General features: G+C 56.5%; 2 protein-coding genes across 12 annotated transcripts; one reads left to right on the top strand and one right to left on the bottom strand.

The window, feature by feature from the left end:
* Positions 1-19: 19 nt before the first annotated feature.
* Positions 20-23,245, bottom strand: PTK2B (protein tyrosine kinase 2 beta). Of its 7 annotated transcripts, none has more exons than XM_090136521.1 (31): positions 23,016-23,245; positions 12,819-13,066; positions 11,303-11,481; positions 11,133-11,220; positions 10,901-10,980; positions 10,695-10,757; positions 10,497-10,551; positions 10,138-10,278; positions 9,876-9,950; positions 9,703-9,804; positions 9,205-9,322; positions 8,756-8,795; positions 8,627-8,673; positions 8,463-8,516; positions 7,852-7,949; positions 7,681-7,765; positions 7,271-7,371; positions 7,069-7,184; positions 6,835-6,935; positions 6,667-6,756; positions 5,731-5,935; positions 5,518-5,626; positions 5,368-5,433; positions 4,651-4,776; positions 3,978-4,124; positions 3,108-3,143; positions 2,708-2,735; positions 2,386-2,441; positions 2,021-2,164; positions 1,134-1,214; positions 20-1,045 (listed from the first exon to the last, which is right to left on the bottom strand). In XM_090136521.1, the coding sequence occupies exons 2-31, from the start codon at positions 13,029-13,031 to the stop codon at positions 830-832; spliced, it is 3,060 nt and encodes a 1,019-aa protein (XP_089992647.1). In that variant the 5' UTR covers positions 13,032-13,066; positions 23,016-23,245; the 3' UTR covers positions 20-829. The 7 variants fall into 7 exon arrangements, with proteins under 7 accessions (XP_089992647.1, XP_089992642.1, XP_089992643.1 ...); XM_090136516.1 differs by lacking the exon at positions 23,016-23,245 and adding an exon at positions 22,750-22,838; XM_090136517.1 differs by lacking the exon at positions 23,016-23,245 and adding an exon at positions 22,750-22,838 and having other exon boundaries at positions 2,386-2,432.
* On the top strand, positions 21,288-26,798 carry LOC116235643 (uncharacterized). Of its 5 annotated transcripts, none has more exons than XM_090136526.1 (2): positions 21,288-21,375; positions 25,517-26,798. In XM_090136526.1, exon 2 carries the CDS (start codon positions 25,614-25,616, stop codon positions 26,658-26,660), a length of 1,047 nt encoding a protein of 348 aa, XP_089992652.1. In that variant the 5' UTR covers positions 21,288-21,375; positions 25,517-25,613; the 3' UTR covers positions 26,661-26,798. The 5 variants fall into 5 exon arrangements, with proteins under 5 accessions (XP_089992652.1, XP_089992651.1, XP_031459775.1 ...); XM_090136525.1 differs by lacking the exon at positions 21,288-21,375 and adding an exon at positions 23,352-23,478; XM_031603915.2 differs by lacking the exon at positions 21,288-21,375 and adding an exon at positions 23,606-24,422.
* The last annotated feature ends 753 nt before the right edge of the window (positions 26,799-27,551 follow it).

The following is a 27,551-nucleotide window of genomic DNA, read 5'->3' as shown; positions in this document are numbered from 1 at the left end:
CAAGCAAAGGCACAGCAGGACTTGGTGCATGGTTTATCTCAGCCAGCGCGAGCAGCGTTGTGGGAAGATGCTGGGGAAAAGCCCGAACCGTACGATTTCCAATTCAAGCACAAACCGAACAGAGAATTTGTTGCTGTTGTCGTTTACATAGAGTAGCTTGGAGCAAACTCAGCTGGAAGGGGCCCCATTCTCCCGGCTGGTTTGTGGCACTGACGGCTGTGGGCACAGGGACCCATCCCTCCCACACTCCCCAGGCTGGGGCTGGATGCGAGAACCGACCCGACGCACGCCCATCATTAAATAAACTCTTCTATATAATGTACAAGGAAATGCAAACAGTCCCTCCAGCGAGCCCCTCCTGGGAAGCCAGCTCCCCTGGTCACCGTGTCCCCAGCTCCCAGCACCGAGCAGCAGGGCGCAGGTCCCCAGTTGGATGTGCTGCTCCTGGGAGGGGCCATGGGACGGACATGCGGACCCATTGGATAGACACATGGACCCACTGGACAGCCCTATTGGGCCCACTGAATGGACACACAGCCCCGTTGGTGCCACCGAGCCAAAGGGACCTTCATCCACCCTTGGGGACAGCCAGGCCACCCCCAGTCCTTTGGAGGGATGCGTCACCAGGCACCTCCTTTCTTCAGAAGACTGACGAGATGATGCTAAAGACACAAGCAGCTGCAGGAGGAGGGGGACATGGAGGACAGGGTGGCGAGGCCACAGGAGACACACAGAAGCCAGCTCGTCCACACCGCTCTCCTCCCATTGCCACCAACTAATGCGGCGTTGCCTCACCTCCTCTTCTCCTTCCCCACCCCTTCATGTTCCCTCACTCCAAACACAGCTTCACCAGGTTGGCCTGGACCTTGGCTTGGTCCACAGCGTCCAGCAGGTTCTTGGCGTCCACAGCCAAGGTATGGGAGGCCGTCAGCATCTGCTTCTTGCACTCCTCGCTCAGCGAGGTGACGGCGTTCTGCTGTGCCAGGCGCATCTTATTTATGAGCTCAGCCAAGTCCTTGTTGAGCAACTTCTGGGTCCCTTCAATCTGGCCATGACATACACAGGTTATAGCTGGAGGTGTCCCCAAGCCTCCTCCCTCATCCCCATCCCCACGGGGCATGCTGCAGACCTACCTCGGTGCGGGAAGTGGCGGGCAGGATGGGCAGGATCTCATCCACGCTGCCGATCAGCTTGCGGAGGGACAGGCCCACGTTCTGTGGGGTGAGTGGTAGGGTTAGAATGGCTCCAGGCACAGGACAGTGGTGCACAATCCCTGATGCTGATTTAAGAATCCCATTGGGGAGAGAAGAATGGGGGGAAATGCTCTCCTTGGACCTAAGGACCCAATGGAGGAACAGGGCATACTGGAATTGATACCTGGACACAAGGATGTTTTGGAAATGCTCTCACCATTGGTCCAAGGACTCAATGGAAGAGAAGAGTGGGGTATGTTGGAAATGCTCTCCCACTGACCAAAAGAAGGAGCAGGATATATTGGAAGTGCTCCGATCACTGACCCAAGGATGCAACAGGATCAGGATATATTGGAAATGCTCTGCATTATCCAAGGACCCAATGGAGGAGCCAGACATGTTGGAAACATTCCCACTCTTGACCCAAGAACCCAATGGAGGAGCACAGCATGCTGGAATTTCTCCTACCACTGATCCAAAGACTCAGTGGAGGAGCAGGGCATGTTGGAATTCCTCCTGCTATTGGCACAAGGACACGTTGGAGGAGCAAGACATGTTGGAAATGCTCCTTTACTGACACAAGGTCACAGGGAAGAAGCAGGGCACGTTGGAAATTCTCCTATCATTGACCCTAGGACTCACTGAAGGAGCAAGGCATCCTAGAATTGCTCCCACCATTGACCCAAGGACCCAAGGTGTGTTGCTAATGCTCCCTCCTATACATGTAAGTCTTTTCAAAAAGAATTCTCGGTGGGAGCTGCTCAGCAGACTGATTCCCAGCTCCCTCCACGATCCCTGCAGGAGGCCTGCCCCTTTGCTTCCCCTACCTTCACCACGAGGATATACCCCTCTGGGGGCAGGAGGCTGATCTCATTCTTCAGCTGCAGGACAGCCCTCACCAGGTCCATGACGTTGCTGTACACCGTGTCATCCGTGCGGTCCAGGTTGGCAGTGGGGGCCGGCTGGATGGACTGGCAGAGAATAGGGCCATGGTGGACTCAGGACAGCAAGGGAGCAAGGAAGGAATAGACCAACATCGGTGGGGAGCCCTGGCCAGTGTCTGCACCCCAGACCCATCCACCTCCCACCCGCAACTTGGACACTGTTTAGTTGTTCCAAGAAGTCCTATCTTACAGATGAACAGAAGTAAACGGCTGTGGAGGAAGACTTGGACTGTCTGAGGAAGTCTTACCTGTGCCCCAAGTCTTGGAGGCTTCTGGGGGGGGGCCGTGAACTCCGCTACACCATCAGTAAGGGAAAGGAAGGAGAGTTACTCTGGATGCTCCCTGGATGTGTGTGCATGTTCCTCATGCCCCACACCGCTCAGGGCACCCCAAATTGATACAGCTGTATGCCACCTCCCCTCCACCATCAGGGCAAGGAAAAGGGGATGCCTGCAGCTCAGCCCCCCACTTGTGGAACAGGCAGAGCCCTTGGGGCAGGCAGAGCCACTTCTGGTGATGATCTGGGATTGCTGGAACAGGGCTGGTGCAAAAGGCAGCAGGGACACTCACTGTAATCTGTCTCCTTCTCCGGGAGCAGCTGCAGGGGAAGAAACAGCAGCAAATGAGAGGTGAGAAATCCTGTTCAGAGAAGCAAGAGTGGAGGAGGCATTGCCTCAGGGTGGAGGCATCCTCATTCCAGAGGGCTTCTGGGGGCAGGTCTGGACTGCAAGCATTGTACCCCATTAAAAGTTTTGGACAAGTTTTCTGCAACTGGGGCACAGGGTTTTCCCAGCATGATAACAGAAAGCGATTTGACCCCAGCAATCCCTAAATGCTTCCAAGAGCAGGGCTGGAAAATGAGCAGCAGGGACCGCTGCAAGCTGTACGTATCTCTTGCCCACCCCCAGGAGAAGGGCCCCTCTGCAGATGAATGCAGTCAACAGGGTTCTCTGGGGCTGACAGCACTCACCAGAGCAGTGTTGTTGTTCATGAACACTGTTGGGTCCTGAAAAAGGGGAGAAGGTTTGTGAGAGGTGATGGGAAAAGGAAAAGATAAGGGAAAAGGGAAGGAAAGGGAAAAATGGGGACCTCCGGAGAACTGTTCCCTTCCCTCTACTCTCTTCATGGCAAAACTTTCCCAAATTCTGATTCTTTCATCCCAATTCCCAACAGAAAAAGAAGCGCTCCCTCCTTCACTTTGCCCAACATCACCCAGGAAAATCCATCTCTGATCTCTGGAGACCTTCATGGTTTTCCTGCCTCCAGAAGACCCCAAATGCATACCCCAGGAGCATGGCCCATCTCTGCAGCCCCACAGCCCCTCATGGCCCTGTCCCTGTCCTCATCCCTTCCATGGGGCACCAGGACCCCGAGCTGCTGCCCCTCAAAATGCTGCTGCTCCCCAAAATGCTGCTGCAGCACCAGAGCTGGGCATTGCTCCATGGCTGCGTCAGTCGTGCTAATAAAAGATTTTCCATCTCGCTGCCGCTGGTGCATTAGTCACACATTAGCTACCTTGATGCTGGCTTTAAAAAGCATTATAAAAGCTCGTGAAGACACAATTGCGTTTGAAAAATTGCGCAGGTGTCAAAGTGTTTGCTTCCCATCACAGCTCGGCGAGGTGCAGAACACAGAGAGGTGTGAGTGGGATGGTGATGGGGGCTGCCCTGACACCTCCGGCTGTGCACAAACCGCTGGAGCTGCACGCCTGCTGTGAGACCTGCAGCGTGCTGCAATTGTGGTTATAGTGCATGAAGCAAGCTGCAGCTCGGTGCATGGTGGCAATGCGAGAGCTGGGAGCACCCAGCCCAAAGTCTGTCCCCAACCCAGTGTTACCCACCAGGGATTTCTCCTCCTGCCGCAGCCACTGGTAGTCCTCCACCATCTGCTTCTGCTGCTTGTCCAGCACCTGCCGCATCTTCAGCCTCTCCATCTCCCACAGCTTCTGTGCCTCCTCCCTGCTGCTGGGACGCAGGAAGTCTTCCTCCTGGCGCATGGAGCAGGCAGAGATGGGGGGGCTCAGCACCAGGAGCCTCCCCATGCGGTTTTGGCACAGCTCCACACATGCAAAGCCATGCTCCAGCCTCCTGGGCATGCAGTTCAGCACCGGAGCAGTGCATTTTGCCCACGGTGCAGATGCTCACGGTGCTGAGATTGTGCCAAACCATCCTGCAGATCATTGCCAGATGCAGGGCAACACCTGCCCCTGATTTTGGGGCCATGCAGTGGTGCTGAGGAGCTAAACGCCAGGAGACAATGCTGCAGCCACCCATCCCCGGAGCACCCCAGCTGGATTTTGGGTACTCCATGCCAGCATCTCCTTCACCACCACACCTCTACTTTGGTGTGCATGCATGCAAACATCATGGCAGCCTTTCCAGCTCAAGCAGTGCAGCGCAGGATTGGGTACACAGATGGAAGCAGCACAGGCTGCAGTGCCAAGCACAGAGCATTCCCCCGCCGAGCCCCTTCCTCGATGTGTTCCTCGTGACGCCCTTGGCTCCTTGTCTTACCCGCATGCTGTGGCGCTTGAAGACGTGGTGGCGGTGAAGCGGAGGGGTGTGCAAGGAGCTGGCTGGAGACTGGTACTCGGCAGGGCTGGTGAGGGTGGGTGAGCTCGCACACAGACCCTCGGGCACCTGTGGCAAGGCGGGCACGGGACAAAGCCATGGGAGCAGGCAGACAGACGGACACACGGACAGAGCAAAGAGTGTGGGACAGAGGCTTTCACAGCAGAACATCACAGAGGAGCAGCATAGGACCATCTTCACCACAACGCTCGCTCCCAAAATTATGCTCCTGCCCAAACCCCTGCCTGGATCCAAAAAGCATCCAAGAGTGTAGGGACGCTCCAAGGAACGGTGCAAACTCAGCTGCAGGCAGCACTAGAGTGCAGCAAACCTCCTCTCCTTGTACCTGTGCATACACATGGGACTGCGAGAGCATTGCCAAAAGGATGGGGGAGCATTGCTAACAGAATGGGAAGAGCATTGCAAACAGGATGGGGGGAGCATTGCCAACGGGATGAGGGGAGCTTTGCAAACTGCCCTGGGGCAAAAGCCACTCTGAGGCAGAGACAAGGCTGAGCCCGAAGCAGCACACTGTCCTGCTGGCACTTGGTGGCTCTGAGACCCAAAAGCCACCAGTTCTGAGGGCTGGAGCTCTGGGCACAGCTTCTTGGGGCCAAGCCCTTGTGTTCCCCGTGGATTGCTTGGGGCATACAGCCTTACCTGGAACTGCAGTTTGGGTGCCAGGAGGTTGCTCTGGGGTGGAGGTTTGTACCTGGGTCTGCTGGGCTGTGGGAGCAGAGGGAGAAAGGTGAGGGGGGTGCAACAAGAAGACACCCCATTTTGCCCTGCAGCATTCTGCCCATGTCCCACCTTTGGGGGAGGCTCCTGGGGAGTTGGTGGCTCCATGATTTTGGGAGGCCGGTGGCGGTTGTTCCGCTCCTGCTCCTTGGCCAGCTCCTTCTCCATCAGGTAAATGTCACTGCAGGGGGAGAGGGAGGGGACCTCAGTGCCATGCCCTGATGCACTTTGATAAATGGGATGGGTGGGTGGAAGAGGAAGGTGCCCCAAAATCTCTCCCATTACCTCAAGCTGCAAACCAGGTCCTTGAACTTGGGCCTCTCGCTGGGGTCGTAGTCCCAGCAGCGCGTCATCAGGGTGTAGAGGATGGGTGGGCAGAGGTCGGGCTTGGGCAGGCGGTCACCCCTCTCCAAAACCCCGATCACATCCTTGTTCTCCAGCCAGAAGAAAGGCTGCCGGCCATAGCTCAGGATCTCCCACATGCACACGGCTGCGAGGCACAGGGGAGAAATCACAGATGATGCCAGAGTTACCACTCTAGGGACCATCTCCTTGCCCAAGGTTTTGGGGACCTGGTGACAGAGCCAGGCTCTGGATGTTTTCAGGGAGTAATGTTTAATCCAGATCCTTGAGCATCTCAAATTCAGTATGCCCTCAATGATGGTTGAGCATCTTGAATGCAGGATGCCCCCAGTGATGGCTAAGCATTTTGAATGACGGATGCCCCCAGTGGCAGTAGACATCTTGAATGTGGGATGCCCCCAATAATGGCTGAGCACCTTAAATGTAGGTTGCTCCCAATGATGGTTGAGCATCTCCAGTTTGGGATGCCCCAGTGATGGTTAAGCATCTTGCATGTAGAATGCCCCCAGTGGTAGTTAGAATCATAGAACCATAGAATCACCAAGGTTGGAAAAGACCCACAGGATCACCCAGTCCAACCATCCACCGATCACCAATAGCCCTCACTAAACCATGTCCCTCAGCACAAAGTCTAAACGTTCCTTGAACATCTCCAGGGTAACAGGTTAAGTGTAGGATGCTTCCAATGATGGTAGAGCATCCCAAATTCAAGAGTTGGAACTGCAAAGGTTCTGCTCCAGGAGCCTCTCCCCAAGGCTGAGCTACCACTGCCACACCAGAGCAGGATATGTCCCTGTGCACCATGATGCTGCCTCCAGATGTGCCCAGGACCTGTCCCATCTCCATCCCACTGCCTACCAAACATCCAGACATCACTGGCTGTTGTGAAGCGCCGGAAGTTGATGGACTCAGGGGACATCCACTTGATGGGGAGACGGGTGACAGACGCTGGAGAGACAGATAGGTGGCAGCCATGCTCATGGCTGCAGATGGGCTGACACAAGCCCACATCCTACACTGCTTTACCTTTATAGTACTCCTCATCCTCGATGTACCTGGAGAGCCCAAAGTCACCCAGCTTCACACACTCTGGGGTGGCCACCAGGATATTCCTCACCGCAATGTCCCTGCAAGGACAGTGCTTTGACTGGGAAGGAGGGCTGGACCATCACATCCAAAGAAACCAGCTCCTCTGGCTGCAAAACGAGTCTGCAAGGGGTGCTACCAGCCCCTGCTGCTGCCCTGCTGCTCCCACCTCACCTGTGCACACAGTTGATGGCCTCCAGGTACGCCAAGGCTTTGCTGATCTGCAGAGCATACAGGACGAGCGTGGGCACAGCGAGGCAGTGCTTGTTCTGCTCCAGGTATTGACCCAGCTGCAAGAGGACAGGTGGGGGGCTCAGGGGCTGGAAGGCAGCACCAAGGTGGGGGGAACAGCCCCCAGCAGCATCAGCCACTGCACCTCCCCATAGGGGTACAGCTCCATGATGATCCAGGTGGGTTCTTCCTCTGCAATGCCAATGAGCTTCACGATGTGGGGGTGGTCCAACTTCTTCATCAGCACTGTGGGGAGACCCTGCCTCAGGTTCCCTACCACAGGGGAACCTCCAGCAGCCCCAACCCCACCAGGGGTGGCAGGGGAAGCTCTGTGACATGCAGACAGAGCCACAGCAGCAAGAACAGCCAGGGAGCTCCTGCTGTCCACAATTGGGTTCCAATGGGTTTACACACAGAGGGTGCCCACCTCCCCTCACACAAGATTCCAGAAGATCTCTTCCCCCAGAAGACAGTTATCTGGGGAAACCCTGTTACAACACAGAGGGTATGGGACCCCTTCTTCATCCTGCTCTACTCTGCATTGCAGTGACATACCTGCCTCACTCAGGAACTTGTCCTTGTTCTCGGGGCTGCAGTCCTTCTTGCACGTCTTCACAGCCACATTCACCCTCTCCCCTTTCTGCAAGCAGAGATGGGGGCAGCTCAACCCCACTCCCCCCGAGCACAGAGGAGGTGGGTGGGGAGGAGGTAACACTGCACACCCACCGGGTTGGTGTAGGTGCCCTCGTACACCTCGCCGAAGAAGCCTTCCCCCAGGATCCTTCCCAGTGTGACGTCCTCCCGGCAGATCCCATAGTGCTGGGCTGAGAGGAGAGGGTTGCACTGGTGGATGCTGGGCCAAGGGGAGCTGCTTGCACCCCTCCCTATGCTAAGCGGGAGGTTTTGAGTGCACATCTGCTCCATCATCCCCTTGGCCAAGACAGAGCCCCATGGGTCCTGCTCCATAGCGTGTACCTCCAGGGAGGTAAGGTGGGCAGAGTGGGCAAAACTTAGACCCCAGATCTGGTGGGGTTGGGGTGGGAAGTTGAGTGGGCAAGGGAAAGGGGAAAATATGAAAATGTTGAGCATAGGGAGATGGTGGGCGTAAGGAGATGAGATGATGGACACAGGGAAAGGAGATGTATGGCATAGGGAGATGATGGACATAGGGATTGAAGATCATGGATTGGGTGGGCAGAGTGGGCAAAACCTAGCCCCCACATTCTGGCACTGTTGAAGATGGGGTGGGAAATTGGGACAAGCACGAGGAAGGGGAGAATAGGAAGATGGTAGCTGGAGGGAGATGGGCAGGAGGGTACCCAAGGGGTGACACCCACCTCCAGATCTCGGGCGTGAGGTCTCATCGGGGATTTCAGCATAAATCTCAGAGTCTGGGGCAAGAAGAAGTCAGCAGGCAGAGATGCAACCAGGGAAAACCAAAGTGCCCATCTCAGAGCTCCCCACCCATAGTTGGTGGAGAAGAAGGGGATCCCCAACTCACCCACACTGAGGCTGTCAGACACAGCAGAGTGCCGCTCCTCCAGGTGCCTGCGGGCAGGGAGAGGTTGGGGTCAGCAAGCAGGGCACAGTGGGGCAGGGCAGGGGTCCCAGCACCCCCTGCAATACTCACGGGATGGGGATCCGTGGAAGGCTGCTCCTCTTCTCCCTCTCTGTGGGAGAACAACAGGCAGTCACCTCCCAGCTGGGCCATGCACCCCAGGGGAGTGCAAGTTTGCAACCTGTGTCCCTCTTTCCAATGCAGACAAGGGGCAGCCAACCCCCTGCTCCCCAGCAGCTCCCCATGATGTCTGGGAAGGCGTTAGGCCAACTCTTGCTATGGAAATGCCACCACCCCTTGGCTAGAGTGAACTGGGTGCAAGCACGCATGCAAAGTGTGTGCAGGGTCTCAGGTTGGGCTAATGGCTGGGAAGTTGAGGATGATGTTGCAGCTCCAGAGAAAGCCCTTGGAGCAGGGGAGGAAGGCATGGAATGGGGCATGGGTGGGCTGCCAATGGGGCTTGGTGGGGACATCCAATGTAGGGAGATGCATGCACCTATAGGTACCCATAGACGACTCACCTCTCCTGGGGAAGACGATGAGCGATGTGTCCAGGCCCCCCTGTATCCGGCAGTAGCCATCAATGAGGTCAGCCATGTTCTCTGCCTCAGCCAGAGACGACGTTTTGATGGCCAGGGACTGGGGCAGGTGATAGGGACAGAGGTTGGTTATTGCCTCCAAAACCTAGAGCCCAGGGGATGTCCCCTCTTCTGCATCTTGGGATGATTTGGGTACCACCTCCCCATATCACACAGCATCATCCCAAACTAGCACCCCATCTTCAACCCCATCGCCTGGCAGGGCCACTCCAGGCACTTTGGTGGGGGCCAGAGCACCATCATGGCTATGGCTCTAGGAAGGAGCCCTAAACCTAACCCTAACCTTAACCCTAACCCTAACCTAGCCCCCAGTTGGAACGGGGCTGTCCATTGCAGGGACAAGACACCGTCCCATGGCCATCCCCACCCCACTTACAAAATCCTACAAATGTCCCCTCGCCAGTGCCAAAGCTGCCTCACCTGGGGGGTGCCGCTCAGCCCCAGCTGCAGCACAGCCTGGCCATCCTCCGTGCTGGAGCACTTGATGGATTTGATGTGTTTGAACTCAGCCAGGCAGGTGGGCTGCAGGCAAAAGTGCTGTCAGACTCCAGTATTTGCCCTGGGGGTGTCCTCACCCCTCTGGGCCCCCCTACCTTGGCCTCCTTGCTTGTCATCTGCCGGATGCCCTTCGGCCCAATGACAAGGTCCACCGTGATGTTCCACCCTTGCTGTGCATGGGACAGAGAGAGGATGCACATTTTGGGGGGATTTTCCCCAAATCCATCTCTCCCCTCCCCACTGTGATGCCCTGGAGAGGCAACGCACACCCACCTTGATTGCATGGGTGCAGCAGCAGCCCCCCACAGTGCCCCCAACCCCAAAAAGACCCCAGTGCACCCTTCACTGTGCACTCACAATGAGCTCACAACGATAGCTCTCCTGGTCAATGTTGGCAAAGGTGGAGAGTGTATGCAGGAACTTGAGGATGCACTCCTCCTCCCGCAGCAGCGCGTACTGCTGGAACGTCTGCTGGATCATCTTGCGGAACTGCTTGGGCTGCGGGCAGAGAGGGATGTGGTTTATGCCATGGGGTGCACACATGCACACAGACATGCATGCACTCAGCTGCAGACATGCACATGCATCTGCATGCACAACCATGTATGCACACACACAAGACCACCCCCAGGCACTGACACATGCACGCACACCCAGCCTGCACCCAGAGCTGCCCGTTGCAGGCAATCAGCCATCCCCATGTGTACGTCCCTCACCTTCAGGTTCTCCTGCATCTGGCTGGGGAAGAACAGGTCCAAGCCCACCTCCTTCCTGCAGAGCAGAGACCATGCACATGTCAAGGGCCACGTGCAGACTGAGAACACGCTGGGGGCTGCATCAACAAAGCAGGGGATGCATGGTGCAGCAGGGCTGCTCCCAGCACAGGGGCTGCAGGATGAGCCGTGCCTACTCACTCCAGGAACTCAAAGTTGGACTTCTTATCCAGCGCATTTTGGGGCATGTCCTTATAAAACCGCCTGCAGGAAGGATGCGATGTCAGACTGTTTGTACATTCTCGTGCATCCCTTCTCCACGTGCTTCCCCCCAGGGCTCTGCCCCCCGAGTTGGGTGCTGGAAGCCCCCTCCTGCTCCCGCTCCCCAAGCACCCAGCAGCACGTACCTGAGCTCGAGGCAGCCCAGCTGCAGGGCCATGCCCTCGCTCACCTTGCTGGCGTAGTTCTGCATGTACTCGCTGCGGAGCTAATGGGAAGAAACAGAGCTCAGGGGGTGGGGGCAGGGGGTGGGGATGCTCACAGGGTGCATGCACTTTGGGATCCCTCCTTGGGGTGTGCTGGGCTGGGGGAGAGATGAAGCCCAGAAATGCCAGGGGTGGGTAGGGGGCTTTGGAGAACCTGCTGGTAGAAGTAGAGAAGTGTGGTCCTGTCCTCTAAGAAACGCTCCACGTAGTCCTCAGGCAGATAGCGGATCTGCAGGTCGTACCTGGGGGCACAGCACAGTCCTGCAGAGCTGTGGGGGGCACACAGAGGGACCCCCACCCCGTGCCCAGGTCCCCATCCCCTACCTCCACTCGGCCTCCAGGTGCAGGCACTCGTACTTCTCCTGCACCTCGCCCACCGTCAGCTCGGGGTGCAGCCAGTGAATCTCGTCTGACTTGACGTGCTTCAGGCGCAGCCCGTAGCACTCGGACAGCTGGATGTCAGGCCCGATGCGGCCGCTCACCAGGATGGATCTGATCACCTCCTGGGGGCAGGGATGCAGCAAGCAGGGCTCAGAGCCCTGCAGCTGCCAAGGGCTGACCCCTCGGTTGCTGCGGCTTCGCCCTTACGAAGTACCGTGTCCTCCCATGCCCTCTCAAATACAAACTGCCCCTGTGAAAGGGACTCGATCCCAAGCCTTCATGTTCTGCACGAGCCAACAGATCTCAAAAACGAGAAGGAAATGCTACAAACCCACAGCCCCTTTGCAAGACCACAGCCTCTGCAGTCTCCACCTGAGGTTCCGGAGATGCCTTCAGCCCTCCCTACACCAACCCGCAGCCTGCACGTCTCACCCGAGCTCTCTGGTGTGTTGTAGTGAGGGGTAAAAGCCTGATCAGGTTGTTTCCACCCTTGTACCTCAGCAGAGCTACCCCTGATGCATAGCATCAGCTGCAGCATGCAGAGCATTGGTGTCCGCAGTAGGGTGTGAGGACAGCACAGACACTTTAGGACAGAGGTGATGGCCTCAGCTTGCACCAGGGGAGGTTCAGATGTGCTATTAGGAAATAATTCATCTCCAAAAGAGTGGTGATGCATTGGGAGAGGCTGCCTAGGGAGGTGGTAGAGTCCATCCCTGGAGAAGGGGCAGGGGAGGTCCCAGCATCTCCCCATGGATGTGGCCCTCGACATGGAGACACCACACCACGTCTGTGGGAAGATGCTGAGACATCTCCAACCCCTTCTCCACCAGGTCTTTGGGGTGGAGGGAACACAGGAGCTGCTGCAGACCCAAGCCTCCCTCTGAGCTACAATACCAACCCAACCCTCCAAGCATCCCAGGACGTGGTTTAGTAGGTGTGGTGGTGATGGGGCTACAGTTGGACTTGATGACCCTGGAGGTCTTTTCCAACCTTAATGATTCTGTGATTCTATTTAGGGACATGGTTTAGAGGGTATGGTGGGCATAGGTCAACAGTTGAACTTGATGATCTTAGGTGTCTTTTCCAGCCTTAGTCATTCTATGATTCTGTTTGGAGATGTAGTGTGGGCAAGATGGGGGTGGGCCAACAGTTGGACTTGGTGATCCTGGAAGTCTTTTCCAACCCCACTGATTCTAGTCGGCACGGTGGTGATGGGTTGACAGTTGGACTTGATGATCCTAAAGGTCTTCCAACTTCATTGATTCTATGCCTACTCCACAGCATGGGAACTGCTTTTTGCTGCCCAGAAAGGGGACTACTGGCCTGCTGGTCATGTCTAGATCATCTCCTTGCTCTCCAGGTTTTAGAGCCATAGGACTATGGATGCTCCCTCTGCCACCAGATGGACAAAAAGGTCCCCATCACCTTCCCCATCCCTGTGAGCCCCATGCCTACATACCCGGATCTCCGTCGTCACGGGGCACTTGACCAGCTTGAAATTCTTGCCCATGTTGAAGCTGTTGCTGTAGAAGCACACCTTGAGGATGCGCATCTCCTCCCTGTCCTCCTCCAGCATCCCCATGCCCACTTTGGCCTCCAGAGTCCCAGCCAGGCTGCGGAAGGAGCTGCTCCGTGGGCGGCCCAGGGGCTCAGGGAGGGCTGACATGCTCATGGCTGGGGGGGTGCTAGGGGCTGAGCATCCCTTCCCTGCGGGGAGACAAGCGCTGTGTCACCAGGTGGGGACAACTGGGGTGGGTGGGGAGGGGGGGAGAGGAAGGAGGGCTGGGAAGGAGATGATGGAGACAGAGACAAAGGAGTGCGACGAAGGGGACTTCTGAAGAAACACCTCTGCATCCATGTCACTTCCAGAGTAACATCTCTGTATCTGTCACCCCCAGAGCAATGCCCCTATGTTTCCAGCACCTCCACAACCAACACCTCCACTTGTCCAGCACCTCCATGGCAATGTGCCCATTTGGTCCCAGCACCACCAGTGCAAAAGCTTTGCACCCCCAGCACCACCAGAGCAATGTCCCTATGTCCCCAGCACCTCTGGAGCAACGTCTTTGTGCCCCCAGCATGTTTTTGCACTTCTGGAGCAATGCATTTGTGTTCCCATCGCCTTCAGAGCAACACCCTTGTGTCCCTACCACCTCCAGAGCAACATAGCTGTGTCTCTGTTACCTCTGAAGCAACAGCTCTTTGTTCCCATCACATCTGGAGCTATGTCTCTATGTCCCCAGAACCTCCAGAACAATGTGCCCACATGTCCCCAGCACCTCTGGGGCAACACCTCTATGCCTCTATCACCTCCAGAGTAACACCTAAATGTCCCCATCACCTCCAGAGCAATACCTCTGTGATCCCATCCCCTCACAAACAACACCTTTCACCCCCATCACCTCCAGAGCAGTGTGCCCACGTGTCCCCATCTCCATTAGCTGGAATAATTAATCCTTCCTGCTCCAGCATCCCTCACCCAGCCCCTCACTCACCCCCAAAATCCAAGGCATGCCAGTGCGTGCTCTGCAGTGTGGGACAGTGCAGTGTGACCCCCCTGGCAGAGCTGCAGTTAGCAGAGGGCTTTTTGCAGAGATCAGAGCGAAACGGGGCAAGCAGCCCCGGAAAACTCATCAGCACCCGGAAAGGCGATATTTATTTATATTGATCAGCTCTTTTATTTTTAGAGGGCAAACAATCTAGAAGACTGCTCAGAAACGTCCCTTGGGCCGGAACAGAAGTGGTTTGGCTTTTCATTTTGCTGAGAACTACTGGAAACCACATTTAGCCTGCGCTGATCTAACAGATCCCAAGCAAGTCTCAGTTGTCCTCCTTTATTCTGTGGGGATTTCTGGGCCGTGAGCAGGGCACAAGGGATGGCAAAGGCACCGCTTGCCCCATCCCTTTGCGTGCAGCCAGACTGAGGCCAGGCACACTCAGTGCACACATATCACCAGCAGCCAAGAGGCACTTCTCAGCCATGAAACAGCCAACATGGAAGCTCAGCCCGGGGGCCTCTCCCTCCCCGAGCTCAGCCCTCCGGTTACTCATTAAACAGGTCCAGAGCTGTTTGCAAACAGGAGCACAGGTGGCCCATGGGTCACCCCAGGTCTGCTGGAGGGAATGGCCCCAAGGAGGGAGTCCTGGGTGTGGGGAGGAGGTGAGAGGGACTGGGAAGGCTCAAAGAGGACAGGGACGGTGCTGGGGGTCTGCCCTGCAGCATGTTCTATGGAGACATGGAGGCAGGTGGATGACATGGGGACCTGCAGGGTGCTGCAGACAGGGCACAGCATGGGTGGCACCAGCTCTCCCCATGGCACTGTGGGGTTCTGACACTCTCTGGTGCAGCTGGGGACAGTGTGACAGCCATCCTGTGGTGCCTGAATGGACGCAAGCAGGGGACAGGCAGCATTTCCCAGGGTCTGGTTTTGCTCTGGTGGTGCTACAGTGCAACCACAACCTGGGGGGGCACCAGCATGTGCACGTGCTCTTGCACACATTCACACCGTGTTACTTCTCATGGTGTGAAGGGGGTCTTGAGGTGTTAGCTAGTGGCTTCCTGCCTGCCGTGCTGAAAACGGCCATAGGGTTGAACAGAATTAACCCCCAGCCCAACCCTCAGCTTTCCTTTTGGGGTTTGCTACAAAAGCTCAGTGCACAAAAGTGACGCCTCTCCTCCCAACCTTGGCTTCTCCCCTCACCAAATTCGTTCACACAGCATCACCATCCCAATGCATCCCTTTGTGTGGGACTGAGCTGATGCCCCCACCCCTTGGACACCCCCTGGGGCACTGCCCCCACGAGGACCTGACTATGTGCAGCCCTTTGGGTGGAGAAGGAGCCCCAACCCCATCCCCACACCCCCCGCCCCCACCTCACATCAGCACAGTGACACAGCCCACAGCAGCACGGCTCTGTCCCCATTGCAGCAGTGGCACTTGGGGACAACCCACCATAAGTGGACAGAGATGACCATGCAATGCTTCCATCACCAAGCCCTGTGCCCCCACCGCCCCTTCCCCTCCCCTCAGGGCTGGGACACCCCCGACGTCCTCGCTGTGCTCTGCCCCATACCAGGAAGTCCCTCTGGGTGCTCCCATGCACTCCTGAGACGTGGAAAAGTTTTCACACTCCGCGCTGTTCCCTCCAACCCTACCCCAAATCTCAGCCACGTCATGGAGCGACCCATCCTCACGCACCGGGGGATGGGTTGGACCCCCCTGGACCTCAGCTCGGTGTGACGAGTTTGCCCGTTCTCAGCTCGCCTCCCACCCCAACACCGGCACAAAGGGCGAAGGTCTGTGCCCCACTGCTCCCTGTAGGACACCCAGGGCAAGGGCAGGAGGGGGTGAGCGGCACTTACGGTGAGGTGGCCGTTGCTTGTCCCCACCCCGAGCTGACGGAGCTGCTGCTGCTTCCTGCTGTGTGCGGAGGCATTTGCATAGCACCCAACAGGCGGCTCACGCATGTGCCCACATGTGCGTAGGTGGGGAAACTGAGGCACGGCTCACCCCAACCCCCCCCCACACACATTGTCCCAAACCTACTGCGTTGCCCCCAACCCATTGCATTTCCACCCCCTAAATGTCAGCTTTGGGGCTGCAAGCCCCCCTCCTCCCCAAGCACAGGGACAACTAGGATCCACCCACCATTTACCTCGTCCTTTCAGCAGTGTCCCGTTTCCATGCCATGGTGTGGGACAGACAGGGGGACCCTACAGCCGTCTGCCTCGCCCTGGCCCTGCCCCATCGGTGCAGGTATTTCAGTGACTCATGGTGGATTGTTATGGTTCCGGGGGAGCAGAGAGGCTCCTGCAGGGGTTGAAGCAGTGGCACCTATAAGCACTGCACTGCAGCACCCACACTTGGAGGCTGCGTCCTATAACCGGGGCTGCACCACCCCACGCAGACCCACAGCACTGGCTGCGTTCCTCAGTTTTTCCTGCCTTCTGTCAGCCCCAGGGCAGAGGAATCTGGACACCAAGGAATGCTCTGGGGGCACACCTGCCTTATCTCAAACGCCTGCTCCCCATATCTGCCCCAATCTGCCCAGCTCCCATCCATCACTTCAGCCCTATCCCCAGCGGGGAGCAGGATGTCACCACCCAACCCCCCTCCTAATGCATCCAACTCCCAAATCCAGGGGTCTGCATTCATTCCAGCCCTGTAGTGGGACAGTGTGGAGGAGGAGAACCCTGGCAGCAACTTCAACAGTTGTTGGTGCTGGGTGCCTGCTGGATGGGTTTGGAGTGCTGGGTTTGGGCCACAGCAACAGCAAAGGAAGAACGTGTTTCGCAAAGAAAAGGAAGTGACACATGCTGCAACGGTGGGACAGGCTGCCCCAGGGGGGTTGGAGGGCTGCCCTCTCTGTTTGCAGACCCCAACATCATTTGCAGATCCCCAAACCACTTGTAGACCCCCAAAATACTGGCAGACAGCCCAAAGCACCAAAAACTCAATGGCCCAAAATGCCAGCCCCAACAAGCATCCATTGGACATCCTCAGTATCAAGGCTAGCTCCGAATACATTTCCATCCGTGCTTTGCTTAGTACAACTACAACTCCCTTCGTTGTGTCTCCTATGGAGGGTTTAAGCATTCTGCCAGGATGCACTTTTGTTTTCAGAGATGCACCTTCATTTTCAGAGAATCACCCCCCACTTTTAGAGATGCACCCCCATTTTCAGACGTGTACTTCATTTTCAGAAATGAACCCCCATTTTCAGAAGTGATCCCCCATTTTCAGAGACACACTCATATTTTCAGAGATGAATCTCCATTTTCAGATATGTACCCCATTTTCAGAAGTGATCCCCCATTTTCAGAAATGCACATCATTTTCAGAAATGTACCCTATTTTCAGAGATGTACCTCTATTTTCAGAGGTGTGCTCCCACTTTCAGAAAATCACTCCCATTTCCAGACATGTAACACAATTTCAGAAATGCACCTCCATTTTCAGAGACACACCCCCATTTTCAGAGATGTATCCCACTGTCAGGGAAGCATTCCCATTTTCAGAGATCCATCCTCATTTTCAGAGATGCACTCCTGTTTTCAGAGACACACTCCTATTTCCAGGGATGCACTCTCATTTTCAGAGAACCACCCCTATTTTAAGAGAGGCGCTCTTATTTCCAGAGATGCACCCCTATTTCCAGAGATGCACCCCTATTTCCAGAGATGCACCCCATTTTCAGAGATGCACCCCATTTTCAGAGACATGCCCCTATTTTCAGAGATGCAATCCCATTTTCCAAGTGCGAAAACACTGCTACGGGTGTTTCTGGGTGCAGGAACAGCTCAGGAAGCCCCCTCCCCCCCAGCCCCAGATCTGCACCAAGCAGCTGGGTACGTCGATACGTGCAGCACTGCTGAGGAATCAGAATCGAGACGCTGTGCTGCCATCACGCCCACGGCCGGAGCTCGCTGAAGAGGTGACTCAGGCACGGGGGAAAGATCTGCGTGTTCTGTCTGCGCTGTGTTTCTGTCCCAGCAAGGGGACAAGGCAGGGCCATCTGGGCTCCCTACGAGGCTCCTCAGTACATCTCCACTCCCCACTCCCCCCCCAGTGCAAGGCAATGGGGAGAGGGAAGCAGGGACGTGGGTTTGGAGGCAAAATGTCCCCAGTGAGTTGCTGTCAGCGCTCCCCTTGAGGGGGTCTCAAACCTGACCCCACTGCAGAGTCCTCCCTAAAAGCCTCCAACATCAGCAGCAACCACGTGGAACCTGCAGTTTTCCATCAAAACCTTGAGTGAAATGGGATAAAATCAATAGTTTTCCCTGGTGAATGTTTCCAGTCTATGGGACCTGCAGGACCACGTTCGCAGGGCACCCCATAGGTGTGCCCTAACCCTGCACCGAATCTCAGTGCTCTCACTCACTCTCACAATTAACAATGCAATTACCACTTGGCCAAGTAATAATGCAACTACCACTTGGTTATTTCTTGGATTTCCCCAAGAAAACCAAAGCACGGCAGCACGGAACACGAGAGTTGATCATACCAGCAGCTCCCAAAATTGGGCTGTGGGGGTGAGGGCATCCATGGGGGATGAGGGAGGATGGGGCTGAGAACAGTACCAGGGCAGCAGCAGGGTTCAGCTGCAGCCTTCCCCATCCAGCACTGCTCCCGCAGCTCTGCCAGCCTAAAAATAACCCCGAACAGCACCGAAAGCTTGGGGAGGGGAGCAGCTTCCCAGGAACAGGGTGGGCGTATTTCCCGGTAACCTTTCTGCGCCAGAAGGAAGCGGAGGGCTTTGCAGCATCATTGGTTGGCACGGCTGGTACTGGTCTCTAGGCATCCCCGTCACCAGGCAACCTGCAGGAACACGATGTTGCTCCTGCATCCTTGGGGTGGGCAGGGAATGGGGGCACGGGGCAGCAGCCCAGACTGTGCCCCACCCCGCTGCAGGCACTGCTACAAAACCATACAGCCCCCAGTACCTGTTTCTGCCAGGCTGATGGGTGCTAGAGCTAATTACAGCTGTCATATTCACACCAGTTTCATTAGGGAAACTCATTTCCTCCAAAACTTTAAAATTCCCGGGCAGGCCATGGCATTTTTGGCAGAAATCACACAAAAGAATGCAAAGCTGCAGGTTCTGCAGCACAGCCCTTTCCCTCCGGCACCAGGAATTTTCAGAGATGCATCTCCATTTTCAGAGACACACCCCCATTTCCAGTGATGTACTCATATGTTCAGAGACGTGCTCCCATTTTCAGTGATCCACTCTTATTTTCAGAAATGCTTCCCTGAAAATAGGGATCTCTATTTCCAGACATGCAACCCTATTTTCAAAGATGCACCTCTATTTCCAGAGACGTACCTCCCCACTTTCAGAGATACACCTCTGTTTCCAGACATGCACTCCATTTGCAGGGATCCACCTCTATTTTCAGAGTTTCATCCCTATTTTCAGACATCCAACACATATTCAGAGACACATCTCTACTCTCAGATGTATCCCCATTTTCAGAGACAGACATCTCCCATTTTAGGAGATGTACCCCCATTTCCAGAGTTGCATCTCAAGCCCAAACCACAGCCCCAAACCCTGGAAAAATCATCAGTCACCTCATACACAGAAATCACCCGAGGCCCTTCCCAAGGCCATTTCCCCTTTCCAATGGCCACAATGCACCACAAAATGTTTGTGCAACATTTGTAGGATCACATCCTGCAGTGCCCCTCACATTATCTGGGCTGGATGCAACATGGCTGCGTCTGCATGATGGTTGTGCACGGTGATGGTTGTGCACGGTGGTGGTTGTGCACAGTGATGGTTGTGCACAGTGGTGGTTGTGCACGGTGGTGGCTGTGCGTCGTGCTTGTTAGATGTGCATTGTGTTTGTTAGATGTGCACTGCATTAGTTGTGCATTGCATTCGATGTGCATTGTGTCAGATCTGCATTGTGGTGGTTGCACACTGCGGCAGTGCAGGTGCAAAGCACTGTGTAGATGCACAGGGCTCAGGAAGTGGTGCAGCTCCCAGCTGTGGCCGCTGACTGAAACTTCAGTGGGGACTGGGAGGTTTCCCAGTGGCTCACGGGAGTTGTGTGCATCCCCAAGTGTTCCTCTTCCCCCTTTGCAGCCTCTTCCCCAAACAGAGCACTGTGGCCCTTCCCTCCAGCAGTGTGCTGCCCCCATATGAACAAAACCCCCAAATTTTGCCCCTCACAATTTCACAGGGAAACACATCCCTGTGGGTTTTGGGCTGAGCTCCCTTCTGCTGATCCTCAGAGAAAGGGACCTGAGCACGGCATGCTGCTGCAGGATGGAACGTAGCAACACTTCCCACGGAAGGTTCACGTCTATTCCTCGTGAGTAATAAGTGTGCCAGGGAAAAAGCAACATGATTCAGATGGCGCTTCCCCAGCCCCCACCGTCTGCACGAGCCTGAGCATGGAGCACTGAAAAACAGCTGAGCACAAAGGCATGGAGATGTGGAGCCTGGGGGCAGCAGCACTGTGCCCCAAGCATGCACCAGCAACACCATGGGCTTATGCATCCCTCCCTGTCTTTTGCAGACTGGGCGGCCTGCAGCCCCCATCCCACTTGGGTGCTCCTGCGTGGACACCTCTGCACTGTGCATCCCATACGGCGTGCTCCTGCATGGACACTGCTGCCCCGTGCAGCCATCCCCACGCACCCAGGCTGGTGGGTACATCTGCTGTAGGTGCAATGGGTGGAAATGGGACCACTCCTGGTGTGTCCCTGTTCTTCACCAAGGCCCTGCCCCACTCAGGATGGCTCTCACAGCACTCCTGCTCAGGAAGCCCTAGGATACCCGGCCTGGCTGAGCCCTCCCCACCTCTCACATAACACCAGAGCCCCATGCCTGGTGCTCCATCCCACCCCCTGCTCTGGACATGTCCTCCCAGCCCTGGCCCAGCCCTCAGACACTCTCACTCTTGGGAGACCCAGCAACAGGACCCTCCCCACCAGGAGATGCAGGCAGTTCCCCGCAGCACCACCTGCATAGGGCCAGGTTTGGAGGAGCAACACATCCTGCTGGGATGACCCATCCCAAAGCCAACGGCGATGGATAAACTCCACCGAGCAGCACCCAGAGCAGCCCGCAGGCACCCAGTGTTGCATCAGCCCCTCTCGCCCTCCCAGCGCTCCCATCCCCAGGGTTCTCCCCGTGACGACGATGCTGGCACACACCACCCAACCCTTGGGCAAACATCACAGCACCTCCCACCCCGCTGCGGCCCAGCTCGCCCCGAGCACCGAGACGCAACGTCCCACTCCCACTTCCTGCCCTCGGCTCTGCGTTTCCCCCTTCTTTTTTTGCACCGTGCTCCCCAAAGTGAGCAGAGCTGCTCACCTTGGCGCTGCCTTCGCCCCCACTGGCCCTGGGGCAGCGTGTCCCGTGCTGGAACCGGTGTTGAAACCACTCCTCCCCACCGCCCGCTTCCGGATGAGGCCACGACGCCGGGAAGGAAGAGGAGGGCGGGAGGCGAGGAAGGCAGCAGGACCCCTCACCTGCTCACTCCCTTGACCCCGTAACAGGTTGGGACAGGTTGGGAATTTGGGCACGGGGCCCAGCGTATGGGGCCTCTCCTACCTGGGAAGAGCTGGCAAGCGGCCCCCATGGAGCCCGGCGCTCTGCAAGGGGATGAGGAAGGAATGAGGATGGTGCAAGAACCGCTGTGCCAACGTCCGGGGCAGCAGGGAGGGCTCTGGCAGCACCACCACCCTCAGCACACCGCCCTGTTTGTGGGGTGCACTGGGGACACCCCACTACCTGAGCCCCTCTTTGATCACACAGCAGCACACAGCCCCCAGCCCCACAATACGGCATTGGGGGTGTTGGATATTGAGGGCTGGAGGAGGAGGAGGAGGAAAGGGGGAGCAGTGGGGTGCTCTCCCTTCCCCCCTCCCCATCACAACGCAGCACTGTGCTCCCAGCAGCGGGGTGCTATGGGGGCGGTGGGCACTGCCACATGGGCTGGTTTCCATGCAGGAAGCTGAGCACGGTAGGGGAAGCAGCAAGGCAAAGCCGCAGACAGGCAGTTCCCCAAAGCCCATATGCAGGCACCTTTCTCTCGGCCTCAGGCTCTGCAAACCACAGGGACTGCACAGCTGCAGGCAGCAGCCGTAGGGCGAATGGGTTCTTACTGGGAATTCCCCTCCACAGCCACCTCCTGCCCCATAGCGGTTTCCCTGCACGAAGGCAAGTTGGGTGTTGGCATGGGGAGGGGAGATGCTGCCCCTGCTCCCATATGGATCCCCATCACTGGAAGAAGCAGCCTCTAGGGGTCCCCTACACAGTGCTTGGAGGGTCCCTACTGGTTCTGACCCCTGTGAGGTGCAACGCAGCCACCGGACACAAGCCAAGCACCCCACAGGCAGGTGCTGAAGGGTCCCTTTGCACCCTGAGAATTGGAGGAAAGAGTCAAGGAAGGTTTCAGGGCATGGCAACCCCCCACTTAGGGGCCAGGAGCACTGAGGACCGCTGTCCCCCTGTGCCACTGGCGGCCCTCCCACGCACACAGAGCCATACTGGCAGCCCAACCCCAAGCAATTCCGATGCTGAACATCACAGGGCCACTCTAACACAGGCCAACATCTCCCAGCAAAGGGCAGGGGGCAGCGGATAGGCGATAGGTGTCCCCCCACCAGCAGGAACAGCAGGGGACAGCAGCTCCAGGCATCGCTCTGCCCAGGGAGGTGCACAGCTCCACGTGCACCTTTCCCTCTCCATGCGCTCCCGAGGAGGTGCAAGTTTGGGACGGACACTGCGATGCCACTGCTGCGCCCTGGCCAGCACAGCCCCATGGACCAGGGTTTGGTTAAGCCATGCCAAAAATGAACCCAATGCACCAAAAACCAAGCAACCCTTCTCCCCTTAACCCTCCCTCCCCACCTTCATCCCGGACTCACAGGAGAGCTGGTTCAACAGCCTGCTGAGCCATCCCATGCTCCCGCGCCGAGCTTGTAGCTACGAAACGCCGGAGAGAAACAGGTTTCCCCCCCCCCCCCCCCCGCCTCCCCCCTTTCCCCAAACCGCCCTCTTCATTGGCACAGAGAGAAGCGATAAAAGCTGACGGGATTTATTAATAGCACCTCTCCCATCACCAGGGAGCGAGCAGCGCTTTGGGAAACGGCTTCGAGCAGCGGCTGTCGGAGGCCAGAAGGCACCAACTTACTTTTGTCCGAGAGATGGAGGGTCCGGGCGGTGGGAGGGCTCTGGGGGGCTTCCAGCTGGTGTTGGGATGGAGAAGGAGAAGTGGTGCTGAAGGAGCAGGGAGAGACTCCCAGGAGCGGTGCTGGGGGTGTCCTCCGAGCTGTAGGGTGGGTGGCCGCGGTCCCCACCGGTTCGGTTGCTGCAGGTAGTTGCTGCCATCTGCAGGCTGGCCGACCTCAGCTGGAGGAGAGGTACCCTTCGGGCTCCTGCCAGCAAGTTCAAGGTATGCAGTTAGCGATGTGCTTTGAAAGTCTGCCTTTTTTTTTTTTTTTTTTTTTTTTCAGGGCTGAAAAATCCATTTTCCCGTGCTCTGAGAACAACAGGGGGAAAGGCAGATCGCCCTTCATGCAGCCCCCAGTGCCAGCTGCTCGGCAGCACTGGGTGATGGGGATACCACAGGGGGTGGCACAGCTTGCCCAAGTGAGGTTTGTGGCACCCAGGGGGTTTTGGAGGGGCTGTCACTATAAGCAGTGGCACAGGTTGCCTAGAGATGTGATGGATGTCCCTACAGACAGCCAAGGTCAGGCTGGATGGGACTCTAAGCACTGATGGAGCTGTGGGCATCCCTGCTCATTGCAGGCAGTCGGACCAGGTAGCCTTTAAGGGTCCCTTCCAACTCAAACAGTTCAATGATTCTGTGACTCTATGGTTAATGTTGGAAAACACCCCAAAGATCACCCGTCATGCGCACCCCACCATGCCCACTGACCACATCCATCAGTGCCACATCTCCACAGTTCCTGAACACCTCCATCCCCCACAAAGTAACCACTGACCTACTCCTGTTCATTGACCCCATTCAGCCCATGCCTACAAACCCTGGGGTCTCCTCCCTCACCCAGCGCAGCTCACCTCCTGTTTGTACCTTGGGACAGCTACTATGGGCCCACCCTGCCCAGTCGAGCTGAGACCCTGCAGGGGCTTGGAGCAACCCTAATTTCCCCCTTGGGGGATGCCCTTTGGTTACAGCTGGCTCCCACCCCAGGGAAAACACCTGCTGTTGGAAAGGGGTTCCCTGGGTGCCAGGTAGGACATGATGTCCCATTGTGCTGCTGGTGGAGGAGATGGTGCGGGGGCACCCGGCCCACAGTAGGGGTTTGGTCCTGCATGGTCATTGAGGTCCCTTCCAACCCAACCATTCTGTGATTGTAAGGCTGCTCCAGGATGCCCTGGCATCCACTTGCCTCTGGGCTGTGGGAACCAGTGGCATCGCCTGTGCTGTTGCCATGGGGTTGCCATGGTATTTGTCTCTGCTGTTGCCATGGAGAGAGAAGGAGGTTGGGAATGGGGGGCTGCTGCCAGGGCCACCAGCACGTCCCCAGGTCCTGCAGTGAGGAGTCAGGAGTTGGACTGACCCAGAGCTCCCCAGGTTCTCCTCCTTGCACTTCTTGAATCTAGGACTGACATCACCTCTCCCAAGGAACAAGCTCACCACTAGTATAGCAGCAAACAGATTTATGACTGATTTCTTGCATCCACGTGAATACACACATATTCAACACATCACCAGCACACAGTGCTGTGGATGAAGAGGGCCACCAAGAGGACAAGGGCCTGGAGCAGGGTGACACAGTGCAGCATTGCCAGTACTCTTGGGGCAGAGCATGGAGGAGCAGTGGGAGCAAGTGGGGAGCCCCCCAGCAGATCAGTCTGTGCAGGGCACACTCATGAGGCACCCTCTCTTTCTCGTGCACCATCACCAGGAATCAGGCCAGGTAAAGATGGGCAGTGGCTGCCCCTGAGCTTCCCTGCTGGGAGGTGACTGAGTGCACTGATTGGGAGTTGGGGCCACAGCAGCCATTGTGTGTTTGAGGGATGTCACCACCGTGTCACAGACATGGCCCTGTTTAGAGTGGCTCATTTGGTGGCCCTCTATCAGAAGAGCAGCTGGGAGGAGGAGGTGGGTAGGAGCAGAGTGCTCACCTCGTCAGTCAGCCTCCAAAATCCCAAAGCCCAGACACCCTTCAGGCTGGTTGTGTCCATGCCACCATCACAGGGCTGTTGTTAAGAGCTTTGTGGTCATGCTGGTGGCCACACACGTAATGTGACTTCCAAGCAGAAGATGAAGCTATGGATTCTGGCAGTCATGACAGTCCTCCCAGCCTCAGCATTTGGGGTTGCTGGGGCCACTGGGTGTGCTGCACCATTCCTCTGCTGGGCATAGCAGTGCTGGCCATCCTGGTGGTCAGGAGGCACTGCACCAATGACAAGCTGGTGTCCTCCAAATGCTGCCTGGGCACAGCCTGGTACAGGGGCATGGGATGGGATGAAATGATGGGATGAAGTGATGGGATGGGATGGAAGGAAGAAGAGGAGATGAATGGACTAAAATTAGGTAGAACAAAATGAAATGAAATGAAACTAAATGAAATGAAATGGAGCGGGGTGGGGTGGAGGGCTCAGCTTTGCACCAGGCTGAAGCTGAAGACATTCCTATCCCTGTGACTCCATTCCCCTTCCCAGGTCCTTGCTTCCCAAGCAGTGCCCACCAAGGCTGGCATTCCCCACGAAGACAAGCTTGTTTGTGGAGCAGGGCACGTCAGCAACAGAGAGCAAGCAGATGGACAGGAGGACGGAGCAGAGGGGCAGGAAGGGGCCTGGCCCCACATTGCACACCTCGTGCTGCTGTGGTGGGCTCTCCCCATATCCCCAAGAACCTTTCTGGGCCGAAGCATCTCAGAGCTGCCAGGGCAATCTGTCAGAAGACCTGAGTGATGGTGCTGCACCTTTCCTGTCTGACAGCAGAACCCGCTGTCCCACCAGGAGTTCCACATGCAGCCAGTTGAGGTCACATCAAAAAAGACAGCATAGAAGCAGACTGCAAAGCAAATCAGCCTCTGGAAGAAGCTTGCCACAGGAGAGACAAGAAGGAACTTCAAGTCCAGCCGCCAACTCAGGGCTCCTCAGGAACTTACCCTCCACTTCCAGCATGGAGGACCTCTCCACAACCCTGATGGAGTCCTTGGACACCACACAAATCTGCCTCAGCCTGCTGGCCAAAATGGAAAAAAACAATGACAGCGGTGCTCAAAGGACACGCGGGAGCTACAGGAGCAAATACCCCGTCTGCATGCAGTGCTGTCGGTGCCTGGACAACAGCTGCCCACACCACAGCACCTCCTCAGCCACTGCAGCCACGGCCATGCTGACTGCCTTGATCTTCTCCCTGGATGTGATGGTGCAGGAGGAGAAGGTAAAGCTGAAGGTTGGGTTGCTCTTTGAGCTGTCCAACAGTGGAAAGACATTGCATGCATGGGGGAAAAACGTGTGGCTGCCCAAATGTTGTGGCAGTGAGGAATACTGCGAGGAGTGTGGAGAGCCTCTGCCCAGAAGTCCCAAAAACTGGGGGATGCAACAAGGGGAGTCCTCCCTTCCCACCACAGCTCCCGTCTGGCCCTTGCCCCCATGGGCACAGCCAATTCCCCCAGATGCCCTGGAAAGGTTGCAGAGAGCGGGGGTGGAGCCCATGCCCCAGGTGGAGTACAGGGGCCTGGGGCACAGCAGCACAACGCAGTGCCTCCTCTGCTTCTGGTGGAAGATGAAGAGCAAAGTGAAGAACCTGAACAAAGTGGGGGCAGCTGAGGGCAGCAGGCAGATCAGCATCTGATGACACTGTGGGAAGGGACCAGCTGCTGCCCACCCCTCTGCTGCTTGATTTTGATTTCTCAGCTACAATGCAGGGAGCACTAGCAATAAAGAGGACCACGGCATACTGTGTAGGTGTTTGATTTGAGGAGCCAATCTCTCCCATTCCCCTCCACACAGCCATACCAACACCCCTGTTGGCTACTGCTGCTGATGGCGACTCTCTGTCATGATGATGATCTCTCCATCACATTTGAAAAGTCATCAGGCAAAGTCCCTGAGGCCTGGAAAGGGGAAACATCGATCCCATTTTTAAGAAGGGGAGAAAGGAGGACCTGGGGGACTACAGGGCAGTGAACCTCACCTCCGTGCAAGGAAGATCATGGAGCTGATCCTCCTAGAAAAGATGTTCAGGAACATGAGGGAAAAATAGGTGATTATCAATCCCCAAGTGTCACCAGCATTTGGATCCCCTGTTCTGGACACACGTCAGAGAGTCCAAAGGAGGTAGACATGCCTCATGGCTAGTTCCAGTGCCTTGGGTGGCCAAACTGGGCTTCCCGAGGCTGGCAGCCTGTGCTGCCTGTCCACAGAGTGCTGCTGAAATGCTATTGTTCTTAACAATCCCTTAAGTATATTACACCTACCGCAACAATCCTCTTAGAGGAAGCTGTCAAGACGGCTGACAAAGGGCAGGGTGTCATTTAAATACACCTAGGTGTTAGTCTGGATGGAAAGAGCATGGCCCAGGGCATGGGAAGAGGCAACAGGGCTCTTGGGCTTCTTCCAGGCTTTGTCCCATCCTGCACACATGTGGGCTTGAGTTACTGGTGGGGGGGAGCAGCATCCCTTGGCCCCAGCTAGAGCTGTCACCAGCCCATCTCTCGCCATGTAGTTCCACATCTCCTGTCAG

Source organism: Phasianus colchicus, chromosome 2 (genome assembly GCF_987193195.1).
Source record: "Phasianus colchicus chromosome 2, bPhaCol1.hap1.1, whole genome shotgun sequence".
Classification (NCBI taxonomy): Eukaryota; Metazoa; Chordata; class Aves; order Galliformes; family Phasianidae; genus Phasianus; species Phasianus colchicus.
This window is presented reverse-complemented; position numbering and strand designations above follow the sequence as displayed.